Consider the following 14,018-nt stretch of genomic DNA (forward strand, 5'->3'; position numbering starts at 1 on the left):
ACCCCACGCCAGCCCCTCCTTTCAGCCCCTCCTTAAATACGAGGTCCACCGAGATGGCCGCAGAACTCCTCAGGAATCGAATACCCAGGGCGCCCCCAGGTGGCTAAGTAAACACTCTAGACTGAAGCTGGAGGCCCGCCTACCTTCACCCCCTCCCTCACTTATACTCTTATTAGCACTTGCCAACCTTAAGTCAGGTCCCACCCCTGAACCTTGATTGGGGTACACGCCTAAATTCCTGGCTTACACCCTTTCTGCAACCAGCTTTCTTGCCTATTCCTTTTACACCCAACACTCAAAGAGTTCTCTGTGTCCCCAAAGCTGAATTCTCCGCGGGTGCAGATCTGCCTCGCCACTTGTCACTACTTGCAACGTCCTTGCCTACCAAATCATACGATCCCACCCTCGGGAGCGCCCTTCTATACAGAAAGGCAAGCAACATTCTGCTACTCCCATTTCCCTCTCCTAAGCCCAAACTCTGGAAGTGTCTCTGGGTGCCCTAGGGCCTTGCCACTGAGTTCATCTCTGCACAGCCAAGATCTGGATTTTCTTCCTTTTCTCTCACTCCAGCCTTCTATGAATAGTTTAATAGTAAGGGGCGGCGGCTGCCTCTCTGAGCCCTAGGAGGGGAAGAAGCGCCAGCTTGCAGCCGGAGGCGCCCCAGCTACTCACCCGCTCACACCCGCGCGTACACAAGCTGTTCTAACCCGGCCCCAGTCAGATCAGCATCCGCCACAACCTTCGCTCCGACGCCCGGGGGCAGGGTCAAGGCTTTTTAACTCTTCCCGGCTTTGTCTCCTCCCAGGCCCCACCCCCTCAGCCCACCTCCCGTAGCTCCGCCCCCTCCACGACGCCATTCGTCGCCGCGGACTTTGTGGGGTGGGCGGAGCCATAGATGGAGATTAAGTCTGGGATGCAGCCTTCGGGTGTTCCCGGTGGGGGTGGAACTGCCACGCTGCCAGGGTTCCTTGGGAACACCCTTCAGTTAAGGAGCGAGAATGCCACCTACTGGCTACTGGACGCGTGGAGGCCGAGTGTTCTGTGTAACCATCTAGGAATCCCAGCGTCGAGTATCCAAAAGAGAGAGAGCTACCTAGACCGGATCCCTTCCTGGCGTCTACAGGGTGCCTCTTAGGGCTAGACTGCCCTTTGAAGAATGTGGATTTTTTTTTTTTTTAAAGGCGTGTGAGGACTACAGATTCTGCTAGAATGCAAAGAACGCTGTTTCCCTCAAAATCAAGAACAAACAATACCGTACACAAAAATATATGAGTAAAACCGTTCATATTCTCATGCTGAAACTCTTATAGAGCTTCACCATTTCATCACAATAATTCCCTCCACTATCAATGATCAGTATTCCCAACTGTTACTATTTATAAATAAACCCCACTCACTATTTGCCAGGGTAGACAATAAAGTTTATTTTCTAGGTTGCGATGAAGCTGCCCTAGAGATACACGATACAGGATCTTAGAATCTGAATGGGTTAAAAATATTACAATGTTTCCAGAGATTTTACTGTCTGTATTCATTAGTCTTGAAAAGGAGAATATTATGACTTGTAGAACAATAGATCATCCTTGATTGCTCAAGGTTCTACGCTCCGTAATTCGCTTTTAAAACATCCAGCATCGGGTTGTAAAGTTATGAATACACGGCAGTGAGTAAGATTCATTTTGGACGCTAGAGGGCGTTAGGTGGAAAAGGAATCGCCTACATAGTGTCAGTTGTTATGTTGATTAACTGATTATTAGCAGCGGCCTCCGTTTATTCCTATGAAGTGGCTAGAGAGTGTGTGTGAGTTTATACTTTCACCTCTTATCTCACTTTAAATCACGCGAGATTGTAAGTGTTACTTCCTGCCACATCAGGCTCATCCTGTTTATATTACTAAAAGTAAGTATTCATATCCATTCCTGTTCCAGAAAGCATTTTAGAATACATTCAAGAAATGCAGACTGTAACACAATAAGAAGTATTGACTATAGATGATGGAAAAAGTAAGAACGCATAGGATATCATACAGAGCCAAGGTGGATTTAAATATAAACATCTTTAACCTAGTTCTAAATATGGGCTAGACATGGACTGAGTGTCTGTCTCTAAGACACTAAGATAGGAAATATGGCACTTATGAAGTCATGTTTCCGAGGACTATAGTGCATGAGTGAGCTGATATGTCACTGAAAGACAGTATTGGTAGATGCCTGGGATTGAGTTAGATTACAAAATAAACCAGGCCCAGTAGTGCATATTTCTATTCTCTACTCGCAGGAGACGACTGCCACAAGATCCAGGCTAGCCTTGTCTACAGAAGGAGCTCTAGGCCAGTCAGACTCCATTTCCAAATCAAGAACAAACAATATCTTACATGAAAACATATATGGGTGAAACCATTCATACTCTCGTGCTGAAACTCTCATAGAATCACAAAATAATAAACGTATAGACAAAATGACTGGAAAAACTACAAAACACTAAAAAACAAATCATTACTAGTGTCTAATATGTGAGTGTGGGAATGTGCACACCACAGAGGGGTATGGAAGTCTCAGGACAGGTTTTAGAGTTGTAGGTTCCAGAGATCAAACAGGTTGGTTGGAAGGTCAAAAGGCAAGAGCTTTGATCCTACCGCGCCACCCCTCTAGCCTCACAAAACAATACATCACCATTATTAGTCACGGTTAGATTTAACAACTGATGTTTGACTGAAATTACATTTCTCTTAAAAATGTGAATATGACGTCCACTGCTCATATTCATGAGGCTTGCTGTATTTCCATTTGTATGATTTGCTATTCTGTTTTCATTTACTCAATAAAACATCTAAATATGTGAATAAGGTCTGGTCCGAACACTATTGTAAACATCAGTGGAAACCTGGGTCAGAAAATGGCTTTTAGCATCTGTTTCCCTATGAGGCATTCAATCAGATGATGGGATTCCCATAAGATTCCAACGCTACTATTTGTTCATTTTGAACATCTGAAAAAATAAAAACAAATGAAAAAGAAAACGAAGTAGTGGGGTGGCAGGATGGTTCAGTAGTCAAGATGGTTCAGTAGGTCAAGGCATTTTCCAGCAAAGCAGATATTTTGAATTCAATCCCCAGTACCCATAAGGTAGGAAACAATTGACTCCTACAAGTTTCCCTCTGATCTCCATACATCTGGTGTGGCACACACACACACACACCCCACACACACACTCACTCACACACAAAATAAGTGCAAATAAATAAAATGAAGGGAAGTAAAATGATGTCATCATCATTACTTATCCTTTAAGATTACTGGCAAAGGAACAGCAAAGATAACGGTTGCACTTGGTTTTTGAGTGACAGACACCCTTCAACAGGAAGGGAATAGGGTCATGGGTTAGATGACCAAGATAATGAGTTTAGCTCTAGGACTGTTTAAGATGCATGATTGTGGGACAGGAAACCGAGGATGTCCAGGAGGTAGTTAGCCACATATAACTGCGCTCAGAAGAGATGATGGGGCTGGAGTCTTAAACATGAGTTTTTTTTTTTGTTTTTGTTTTTTAGCACATGTTGATAGCACTGAAGATGGTGATGAGATCATCTAGAAGTACTGAAGAGTAGCCTACCAGCAAGAACCCCCAGGCACATTTAAATCTTTAAGGGTCAGATGGAAGATTGGAGCCTCCCATCCCCAAAGAGAGTGCAGAACTAGGGTAGGAGAATTACAGAGTCTGATGTGATGGAAACCAACAGCCTAGAAAGTTTTCAAAAGTTTCCAAATATAGAAGTACTACAGTACGGTTAAGAAAAAGACAGAACTTGGAAAAAAGAGTAGGAAGACTTCATGGATGCACTTTTAGGGGAAGACCCTACATTCGTTCTGATCGATCAGAGCCATGCTGAAGGAGACTGATGGCTTTAGAAGGGAGATAAGAATGTTGTGAAGAGCACTTTTTAATAAAGACGGTCTCATGCAGTCCAGGTTAACTGTGAACTTGTTTTTTTTTTTTTTCTTTTTTCTTTTTTTTGGAGCTGGGGACTGAACCCAGGGCCTTTCGCTTGCTAGGCAAGCGCTCTACCACTGAGCTAAATCCCCAACCCCAACTGTGAACTTGTTATGTAGCAGAGGCTGGCCCAGAGCTTCTGATCTTCTGTGTTTGGTTACAGGCATGAGTTCTACCTAGCTGGAGAACTATGTCGATAGCTGCACAGTTCCTAACATCTGGCATACTTGCAGGCCGTTCGCCTTGCATTTGCCTTGAGTAGAGTGGGCCTATTCTGTTACTTTGGAGTCATTTGCTTTAATTGTTCTTTTATTTCCTTATCGAGTCAATAACAATGTAAAACCCTGTTGTTGTAAAATTATATTAAATGGTTTTCTATTACCCCCACTAGATCCAGCACCGCAGTGCCCCAAGATATCTGGTCAATATCTTGCCAGAAACACATATCCCAACTCCATGGCACCCCAGTGTCTCTGCCGCCACACACTCTCCCAAAATCAAATCGCCACAAGAAAGAACACACAACCCAATAATCTCTGATCCAATTGGTAAGATATAATTGCCCACCTAAACATACAAAGCCCTGTACACATCCATCCCTTAAGAACAGTCATAACAACCTGTAAGGGTACAGCATGGAATCTTAATGTCAGCGTCCATGTTCTCTCGGCAGCTTCTCTGCCAGTCTCCCCAAGTCTCCTGTTCTTTCTGGTTCAGTCTCCTCCTCTTCCCTCAAACTTTTCTCCTGCTCATCCTTCCTTCTCGTCCAATGGCAGGCCTCATTCTATCTTGTACCTGCCTCACCTGTATGACATCATCCCACAAAGCCCATCTTTATCTTGCTTGTTTAAATTGCTCTTTATCAGTTCTTAATGCTAGGTTAGTGGAACTAGAGGGCCTGGAGCATAAACATTTCCTAAGTGCTTGTTAGGTCCACTGAGGCATTTTGCTGGAACGTACTCACGTATACTTTCACATGCAGTGTGAAAGAGTGGTGATTTCATTATAGTTTAGCTAGAAATGAGCCTTACAGTGAACAAACAAACAATAAATCTTAGGGGTTGGGGATTTAGCTCAGTGGTAGAGCACTTGCCTAGCAAGCACAAGGCCCTGGGTTCGGTCCCCAGCTCTGAAAAAAGGAAAGAAAAACAAAACAAAACAAACAATAAATCTGGTACCATTACCACCATCACCACCACCAAAAAACTAACTGAAAACACTCTTTGCATTATATACCAAATGAAACCATGGTTTCCTATACAGTCAACATTGCACTGGACAGGCAATGTTGGAAATGAATCCTCTGGGCCAGAAAATAAATATGTGCTTTCAATATGTCAGGTCAAGAGGGATTGTACCTCACAGGTCAGCTGTCAACAGTTAATTGTAAAAACTGAAAGCCTCTTGTGTCTGGTAAGGTGAGGATGCTTCTGCCATTTATCAACACATTATAACACAGTAATTAGGTGAGACAAAAAAAAAGGGGGGAGGGCATAAATGGTATCCGGTATCCAGATGGGAAAGGAAGAAGTTAAAAAGTCATGCCTGTAGGTGATATGATCTCAGATCAGAAAAACACCGAAAACCTCTTAGAAGCACTGAAATTCAGTAGCGTTGACTGCCACGTAACCAACACAAAAAGTCAATAGTCCTTTTATTCTCTAACAGAGGACTCCTCAGAAGAGATCAAGAACATAATCTTACTTGTAATAACACAAACTTAAGATGCTTAGAATTGGAGGCTAGCCTGTTCTACAAAGCTAGTTCCAGGACAGTGAAGACTGCACAAAGAAACCCTGTCTTGAGAAACCAAAAAATGAGTTGAGTATGGTGATTCAGCCCTGCAAACCCAGCACTCAGGAGGTGAGGCGGGAGGACTACTGAAAAAGTAGTCCTACGAACAAAGGATTCCAAGTGGTACAAAGCTGTGGTCATCAAAACAGCATGCCTTCAGCACAAAAGCAGACACACAGACCATGGAATAGAAAGAGAAGAGCAGAAACAAACCCACTTCCGAAGGACTTAACTATTCAGAAAAATCCCGGGGAAAGGATAGTCTGTTTAATGAATGTTATGGGAAAAACTGAATACCCACTGTTCATGAAGGAAATTAGATCGCTATTTCACACTGTATTAAAAATCAACTCAAACTGGATTAAATAGCTAAATGTAACACCTAAAGGTAAAATTAGTAGAAGAAAACATAAGTAAAAAGCCCCATGGCATTGTCCTGGGCAGTGACTTTTATTTTTATTTTGTTTAACCCAAAAGCTTAGGAAAATAGCAAAACAGACAAATAGGATGACATCCAAATAAAGTACTCTGGAAGGTTAGAAAAACAACATCGAAGAGATGACCCAAGGACTGGTCGAGAATATTTACTTGACTTTGAACGTAGAACTATAAATTAATAAACAAGGAACGTCCTTTGTGGCAACACACTGAACCTGGAGGACACTGTAAGTGAAGTATGCCAGAAATAAAAATCTTGTAAGAGTTCAGGTGTAGAGTTTTTAAAACATTAATCTTAGAAAGAAAACAGAAAACAGAGTGGTAGTTTATAGGGGTTCGGGAGCGGAGGTACGAGGGAGAATATAAGACGGAAAGCAAATATTCCAAAGGTCATGGGAGCCTGGCAACCATACCCAGGGATTTTCATGAGAGGCTCCCATTAGACAAATCAGGGGCAACTTTTAAAACTGTAATGGTGACTGTGCTGAATTAGAGCATTGCTGAGAGAAAGAGAAAAGTCTATATTGAGTCTCACCAATGTAAAGAGAGGGGACGGCTATGAATTATCAGTAAAGTATAATTACAGCACACAGAAGCATGTGAGTACAGTACCACGGTGTGACCAAGCCCAGCAAGCTTCATGTAAGTGCATGGATGGAAGTTCTGGGGGAGAATAGTTATGGATAGGAACAAAATGTCTCTACAGATAAAATACACCTGGAATTAAATTTTGACGGCTAGTCTGAGGTAAGAACCCAAACTGATTTCTTTCCTAAAAGAGAACTCAATTTTTCTCACAGAGATTAAACTTCAGGCTAATGTAGACATGGAAGTGCAAACTTCTGGGGAACGTGAACTGTGTTATGGTCACGGCTTTACCCTTAGCAGAGTACCTACATGGCCAATTACTGAGAATGAGGACCTCTCCAATTAATCACTCAGAACATGTTAGTTGAGGAGCTGGAGAGATGGCTCAAAGTTCAGATCACATACTGCTTTTGCAGAGAACCCAAGTTTGATGCCTAGCACCCACATTTGGGGGCTCACTACCCCCTATATCAAAATACAAAACAGAATCTGATCCCTTTGACCTTCCTGAGCACCCGCATAGCCCACTATATCTTTCAAAAAGTGTTAGTTGAACGGGTGTTTCTGTATATAGTTTTTTCTGTATCTTGCTATCCTCTCAGTTGGATTATGTATTGTGTTCTCTTGGCCTATTTCATAATTTATTGTACGTTTATGGGATATTAGCGTCTGTTGGAGTAATTTAAGAAAATATTTTTCTTTTCTTCTTAAGAAAGATGCTTGAGTATGTTTATGGGCCAAGGAGAAGTTATTGGGAAAGGTTTGGTTGAAGAGACATTGCAAGCCCACAGGGATATGAGTGAGGGACGTGTTTGCAGATAGTTGTGTTTGGTAGAGGTCGTTAGGTTAAGGATTGCAGCCCAGCTTTTTGACTTGCATATTTGCATAGTAGTAATGAAGGCCAAAGGGCACTAAGGACAAGATCCAACCAAGAGCCAGTTAAGGATGGTGACCAGCAGTTGCAGCGTCCTCTAGCTTCAGGTTTTGGCGGTATTTTCCATCGTTGAAAAAAACAAAAACCAAAACAACAACAACATCAACAACAACAAAACAAACCAAAAACAAAAAACAAAGCTGGGTGGGAAATGCCAAAGTTCTAGAGGAAAAGAATTCTCAGAATAACACCAACCTCCAGATTCCTTTCAGTGCTCCCCTGAAAAGCCCTGCGTTTTCAGTAAGCAGGTTTTAGCTTGTTTTCTACTTTTAACTGCACAGCCCTTTTAGCAGGACAAAAATAACGCGTCACGTTAATACCAACCTGAGCAAGTCAGGACTTGATAATTCTTATCTGCAACACAAAACCCTAATTTAAAGAAGCTATAGTCAACATCACTTGGTCAGGTTCTGTGCCAACTACTTTTCATGCGGTGTTTTACCTAATCCTCAAACAACAACAAAACCCATTAACAACAACAATAATTAAAAAACAACAGGGAGTGAACGCTGCTATAATTAACCCCGCTTTATCCACCAGAGGTTTGAGGCCTAGAGAAATAAGTAATTTGTTCAAAGACACACAGTTGGTTTTAGCGGAGTCCTGAAAGTGTCCTAAAAGCTAACCATCTCTTCGCTCTGGGCTACACAGGTGGAAGTCGGTCCAAGAGAGCTCGGAGAGCAGCCTAACTTATGAGTGCTCACAGTGTTGAACACATACGGTAACAGCAGACCAACTAGGGTCTAGTGCCCGGCGCTCGTGATGCTCACGTGCACTGTCCTCTCTTCTTTCAGGAAGGCTGAGGCAGCGTTAAGTCCTCTGGGGGCCTGGAACGATATTCTCTGGGTTAGATTCTTTCTGCCTGAACATCTGATCGGAAGGTCCAGAGGGCGGCGAGGAGTGGGCGGAGCCGGCCCTTGGAGCCTGTTGCTGATTGGTCAGAAGGGGTATCGGGGCGGAGCCTTGAGGTGGTAGGCGGAAGCGAGAAACCGCAGTTACAGCGTATACCTCTGGGCTCCTCGGCGCGACCGCCGGCTGCCTGAGGAAGCCGGCCCTGCGCTTGGCTAAGGCTTCCTGGCCGAGAGTGGTGAGGCGGAGGCCGGGGAGGCGGGAGGCCCGCGGGGCCGGGGCGGGAGGCGAAGGTAAGGGAGGCGGCGAGGCATGGGCAGGCAGGGCGCGCAGTGGGAGGAAGGCCGGCGTGGGTCCCGGAGCACCGCCTGAGGGATGGCGAAGGCCCGGGACTCTGCGGACTCTGCGGCCGAGGCTCGGCCGGGGAGCGGGGAAGACCTGATGGGAACCGGCTGGCTTCTGAGCGCCCGCCGGCCCTGTGTGGCGAGACGGACGGAAGCCGGCTGGGCCATCTCCTGCACAGGCTTCCTTGACACAATGGAAGTTCTCTTGCCTCTCTGTTTTCCTAATGCCCGAACTTATTTCGGAGGTGGACCATGTCATCTCTTCCTCTGAGCGGGTGAGCGCAAGTCTCAGGGTTGCAGCTTTAGTCTGGAAAAGAAAGTTCTGACCCACAGAAACCATTCCAAGCTTGAGTGTGTCCATCAGCTTAAATGCTGCTGTCTGCTGTTTGAGGCTTAAAAAAAAAAAAGAAAAGAAAAAAGAAAAAAACTTAACGTAGTGGTTTTAAGGAGGAGACTTATTTCCCAATAAGTCGTTTCCCCTTTCCCAAGAGGTTCCCAAGAAATGTTGAAAGTGAAATTTGATGGATGCATTTAGAAATTTAGGGTCTTCTGTCGTATTTAGGTTCTTAGGACATTCAGGGAAGGTGTACATTCTGCATAAAGCAGGTTACTGCTGTGTATCTTACGCGCGTAATGTGTTAAATGATGAAGGGTTGCTTCATTCGATGTATCTTGTATTTCTAGATGTAGCTGCCCAGCAAATCGCACCGTCTTGTTTTACATTTATTTGAATCTCTGCCTCTCCAGGACTCCCACTCTGTCCTGGTCTCCCATTCCCCCATTCTCCCCCTCCCCGGAGGGAGGGGGAGCGGGGTAGACCAGGACAGAGACAGACACAGGTGTAGGGTGGCGGCTGGAGGGGAGATAGTCTTAGTTTCTTTCTCTCCGATTCATTAGGTTCAGGCTTGTGACAAAGGTCAGGACTTCTCTGAGAAGCAACACTAACTTCCCGAGTCCTCCCCCTCCCTTCTCCTCTTTCTGGAACAGTTACATGAATCACACTGGTTTTCCTTTAGTGTTTCTGCTGTGCATGGGCCAAAAAAAAACGAACACTAAGCCTTTCTTGATGGAAGCTAACATTGCTTGTATTCAGCTGTCCTGCATCAATAGATAAAAGTTTGAGAATTGTATTTAAGAAAATGATTGCGCTGCTGTTTGGAATTTCACTACAATTTTCCTATGGGCAGATAGGTCAAGCTATTTCCTACACTTTAATATCGGACTCATTTTCTGATTTGCTTTACCAAGAAACTTATTGCAAATCTGCGTATACCACACTGGCCTTGGGATAAAGAGAGACACTGCAGAAGTTGTTGGATAAGTAGGTTAACATTTCTAATTATGTATGCAGAAAGAGCCATGCTTTATAGCATAAACAGTTATCATGCTGCTAAAAATCAGAGTTGTAAGTTTTCGGATGCTGGTGGCATGTAGTTATTAAGATTACGTCTATGTGGTTGCATTCATGTTTCAGAGACTGCACTTGATGTGTGTTTTCATGGCAGTTTTTACCTTCACATGTCCAAAGCTTAATGAAAGTTGTAGATATAGACTTTTAGAAGTAATTCTAAGACTCTGTAAGCAGATTGGTTTCTGCGCTTTCATTGGTACTTTTGTGGAAGTGTAAGAGGTTGTGTTCAGAAGCATGAGGGTTCTTATTGCCATTACATCTTTTTTTCTCCGGCGGTCTTTAAAACAAAACAAAACTTTGAGTTTTTACTTGATCAGTCATCATGTTAATCCTTCATGCTGTAGGATCATAGTTGTATGTTAGCTTGACGCAAGCTAGAGTTTTCAGACAGGAGAGAGCCTCAACTAAGACATTGCTTTCATAAGATGGCCTGTAAGCAAACCTGTAGGGCATCATCTTAATTAGTGACTGATGAAGGAAGGCCCAGTCCTCATTGTGGGTGGTAGTGGTCCTGGGTTCTATAATAAAGCAGGTTGAGCCCTTGTTCATGAGGAATAAGCCAATAAGCAGCACTCCTCCTTGGCCTCTGCCTCAGCTCCTGTCTCCAGGTTCTGCCCTGCTTGAGTTCCTATCCTGACCACCTTTGATGATAAAAACAGTAGTGTGGAAGTGTAAACTAAATAAGCCCTTTACTCCGGAAGTTGCTTTGGTCTTGGCGTTTCATCCCAGCAATAGCAACCCCGACTGAGACAATACTTTATGATACTAGAGGTCCTCCCTCCCTGTCTTTCTGCTTCCTTTCCTTTCCTTTCCCCCTACTCCATTGCCTTCCTCTTCTCCTTTCTTCCCCATCCTTTCCATTAAGCACTTGTTGCCAAAATCTCATCCAAGTCAGTGGTTTCATTTCTGTTTTAATTTAATAATCTGAGAGAATCTTGAGTACTAAGAGAATACAATTGGCTAGAACTGGAAGTCTGTGAGGAATACAGTTTTTTTTTCTTTTTGATAGAAGACTGTTGGAGAATTCTGTTGCAAGACTTGTCGCACAGTCACACGTCTATTTATTACTATCTCTGATCCACCCAGATGAAAACCGTTTAGGCTCAGTGTACCTTAGTTGCCTCAATTGTTAACCATAGTGATAATGCTGACTTTATAACTTCTGAGACTGTTGTGAACATAAAATGAACCAACAGGTGTGATTTTGAAGGAGAAAACCGTTTTAGAAGAGTGTAATGCCCTTTTTGGATAGGTAGATTACAAAGTTTTGTATTTTACTAACATGGCAAAGAATACTTCTCTTTAACCTGTCAGTCTACAGGGAGAGAGCCTTAGTCCCTTCCTGTGACTTTATTTCCTGACTAGACTTACTGCTTTGACTGGCTATGCTTTCTTGATTACTTATAAACAAAAATAAGAAGGCCATACCCTAGTATCTTACGAGTTTAGGCTTAGAGTGTGGTTGTGGAAATCCCAAGCTCCTGTGCCTAGGAGGAAAGAACAGGCAGCTTGTTGATTTGAGTACTTGTCACAGGCATTAATTACTGAAGCTGTTTGCTCAGATGGCATAGACATGTCATACAGCGTGACTGATTTTCTTTTCCTGAGATACATGCATACAATAAGGCTGAGCAGCTTATGTTATATAAAGTCAGTGTCCACTGTAACTTTAAAAAGCTATTATTACCAAAAATCCTTGGACACCTATAAGTAATGGGAATTTTTTTGTCTGCTCATATTTATGTCTTACTTGCAGATTTTAAATTGACTCTAATTGTAAAGAGAATAAGAATGGTAATATTTAAATTTAGCTTAGCCACATGACCATGGTTTTAAGTGTTGAGGCTCTTTTAATTTAGACAGCAGTGTGTTTTAAGCCTGAATTTGAATATTCGGACATAGGTTTCCTTACTCTTTGGTGTTTATTGATAAGAATAATTGACAGTCACACAAGGGGGCTGTCTGGATATTTGCCTGTTCTTCAAATGGTTTCTAAGGAATCTCTTTCCCTCCCTGCTTTTCTTTCCAGACTCATGAAATGGCCACAGATGACAAGAGCTCCCCGACATTGGACTCTGCTAATGACTTGCCTCACTCTCCTGCCAGTCCCTCTCACCTCACTCACTTTAAACCGTTGACTCCTGACCAGGATGAGCCCCCCTTCAAGTCAGCATATAGTTCGTTTGTAAATCTTTTTCGTTTTAACAAAGGTAAGACTTCATTCTAAAATGCAGTTTGGATTCTCTGCATTCCCTTTAATGTTTCAAGGATGTGAAATATTAACAAGGTGGTAGCTTCAATCTCAGGTCACCAGTCTTTCTAAGAAGGAAAAGGTAGCATTTCACATTATTTGTGATTAATTATTTGTGTGAATTGAGGGCTAGGGTGGTCTTTCTTAATGAGAAAGCATTTTTTCCCACATATTTTCTATCAGTGTGCTTCGACTTAATCAGGCTTACAGAATGAAACTTGTTTTGAGGGAGGCGTTGGTAACTAAAAGGTTTTAATTAAAGCACTAACATTAAACAGCAGTATATGGTTTATATGTTTAAAATCTTAGAAGCTGACAGCAGGCATGTTGGGACTTACTGGATTGAGTTGTAAATGATATGAATGAACAGATAATTTAAAGGATGAGTTCTTGAATACAATGTTAATTGTTTTTTAACCAAAATTTAAAATATAGCCATATCTTGTTCTTTATTTGCCTTTTTTTTTTTTTTTTTTTTTTTTTGAGGTAAGGCCTAGGCTAACCTGAAACACTGTGTAACTTTGGACACGAGGCCATTTTCCTGTATTAGTCTCCTGAGAGCTAGGATTACAGGCATGAGTTACCATGCCTGATTTATTTGTCTTTATTGTTTGAAATGTGTTAGAAGATAGAACCTGTTTTTAGGACTTAGATAGTTTTTTCCTTTCTTTTTTTTTTTTCTTTTTTTTTTTTCTTTTTTTTTTTTCTTTTTTTTTGGAGATAGGAATTTACTCTATAGCCCTGGAACTTACTATGTAAACCAGACTGGCCTCAACGCATAGAGATCTGCCTGTCTTTACCTCCTTAGTGATGGGAGTCAAGGTATGTGCCATACCATACCTGGCCTTTAGTAGAACTTTTAATAGTACCAGCTCTGTTTTATTAACAGTTTTGTTATCCAGGATAACATTTTACATTTAGTTGTTGTAAGTTATGTATTAGGAAAGTTTAAAAAGCACCTGGTATGCTGGGCACTGTTTCAGTAGTACAAAGAGATCTCTCCCATTAACTGATCTAAAAAGTCAAGGTTTTTTTATGTGAGGCTTGTGTTGTGTTTCTTTTAGTATGTTCACAAACTTACAAATGACAAGGAAAACACATAGTTCATGTACACAAAGTGGTAGCTGGTGGAATGGACTTTCATTCTGTTTTTTTACTTTTTCTTTAAAATGTTTAAAAATTTAAAAAATTATTTTCAGTTATGTATATGCATGTGTTTATGTACATGTGTGTGAGTACCTAAGGAGGTGAGAATGGGGTTAGTTACAGGTGGTTATGAGCTGCCTGACATAGGTGTTGGGAACTGAGCTAGGGTTCTTTGCAAGAGCGTTACACACTCAGTTATGAATATAACATGTGAACATTATCTGAAGGATTTTATCTGTCACCTTCTCTTTGTTGAACTCTGAGCCTTAGTTT

At 42.4% G+C, this 14,018-nt stretch overlaps 2 protein-coding genes across 20 annotated transcripts in view; one reads left to right on the forward strand and one right to left on the reverse strand.

Moving 5' to 3' along the window:
* Nucleotides 1-8,588, reverse strand: part of Idh1 (isocitrate dehydrogenase (NADP(+)) 1) — a 29,422-nt gene extending 20,834 nt beyond the window's left edge. The window contains exon 1 of one of the 2 annotated variants that reach the window (XM_087564701.1): nt 8,515-8,588. The gene's annotated coding sequence lies outside the window, so the exon portion shown is untranslated. 2 annotated transcript variants of the gene reach the window in all.
* A 134-nt stretch (nt 8,589-8,722) lies between these two features.
* The window catches only part of Pikfyve (phosphoinositide kinase, FYVE-type zinc finger containing), a 94,106-nt gene continuing 88,810 nt past the window's right edge, over nt 8,723-14,018 (forward strand). For 7 of the 18 annotated variants that reach the window (XM_087566249.1, XM_087566258.1, XM_087566250.1 and 4 more), the window contains exons 1-2: nt 9,069-9,212; nt 12,378-12,558. In XM_087566249.1, coding sequence (XP_087422375.1) covers nt 9,162-9,212; nt 12,378-12,558 — 232 coding nt within the window. In that variant the 5' untranslated portion in view covers nt 9,069-9,161. 18 annotated transcript variants of the gene reach the window in all.

Source organism: Rattus norvegicus, chromosome 9 (genome assembly GCF_021556685.1).
Source record: "Rattus norvegicus strain SHRSP/BbbUtx chromosome 9, alternate assembly SHRSP_T2T, whole genome shotgun sequence".
Taxonomy (NCBI): Eukaryota; Metazoa; Chordata; class Mammalia; order Rodentia; family Muridae; genus Rattus; species Rattus norvegicus.